General features: G+C 36.6%; 1 protein-coding gene across 1 annotated transcript; it reads left to right on the forward strand.

Annotated features, from left to right (window-relative positions):
- Positions 1–12: 12 nt before the first annotated feature.
- OGAPHI_006567 (uncharacterized protein) lies at positions 13–282 on the forward strand (the record flags this gene model as incomplete). Its single annotated transcript, XM_046207866.1, has 1 exon — positions 13–282. One exon carries the CDS (start codon positions 13–15, stop codon positions 280–282), a length of 270 nt encoding a protein of 89 aa, XP_046058573.1.
- Positions 283–292: the final 10 nt, after the last annotated feature.

The raw sequence follows: 292 nt of genomic DNA on the forward strand, positions 1-292 counted from the left end.
AGTTCCTGAACCATGGCCGTAAAGCATATTATTCCTTTGGATAAGGTTATTTCCAGACCATTGAATCAAAATAAGCTTAAACTTGCCAAACAATTAGCACCAGGTAAAGTGGAACTTGCTCTAAACCTTATTGGCTATAGTGATGAAGTTGTTAAAGCAATGGAGTTTATATTTGGTAATAGTTTGATATGTGATGATGCAGAAACAGCAAAGAAGATAACATTTAATCCGGGTATAAGGACGAGAAGCATAACCTTGGAAGGTGATATTTACGATCCCTAGGGTACACTCT

The sequence above is a fragment of the Ogataea philodendri genome, assembly GCF_020536065.1.
Source record: "Ogataea philodendri strain CBS6075 chromosome Unknown scaffold418, whole genome shotgun sequence".
NCBI lineage: Eukaryota > Fungi > Ascomycota > Pichiomycetes > Pichiales > Pichiaceae > Ogataea > Ogataea philodendri.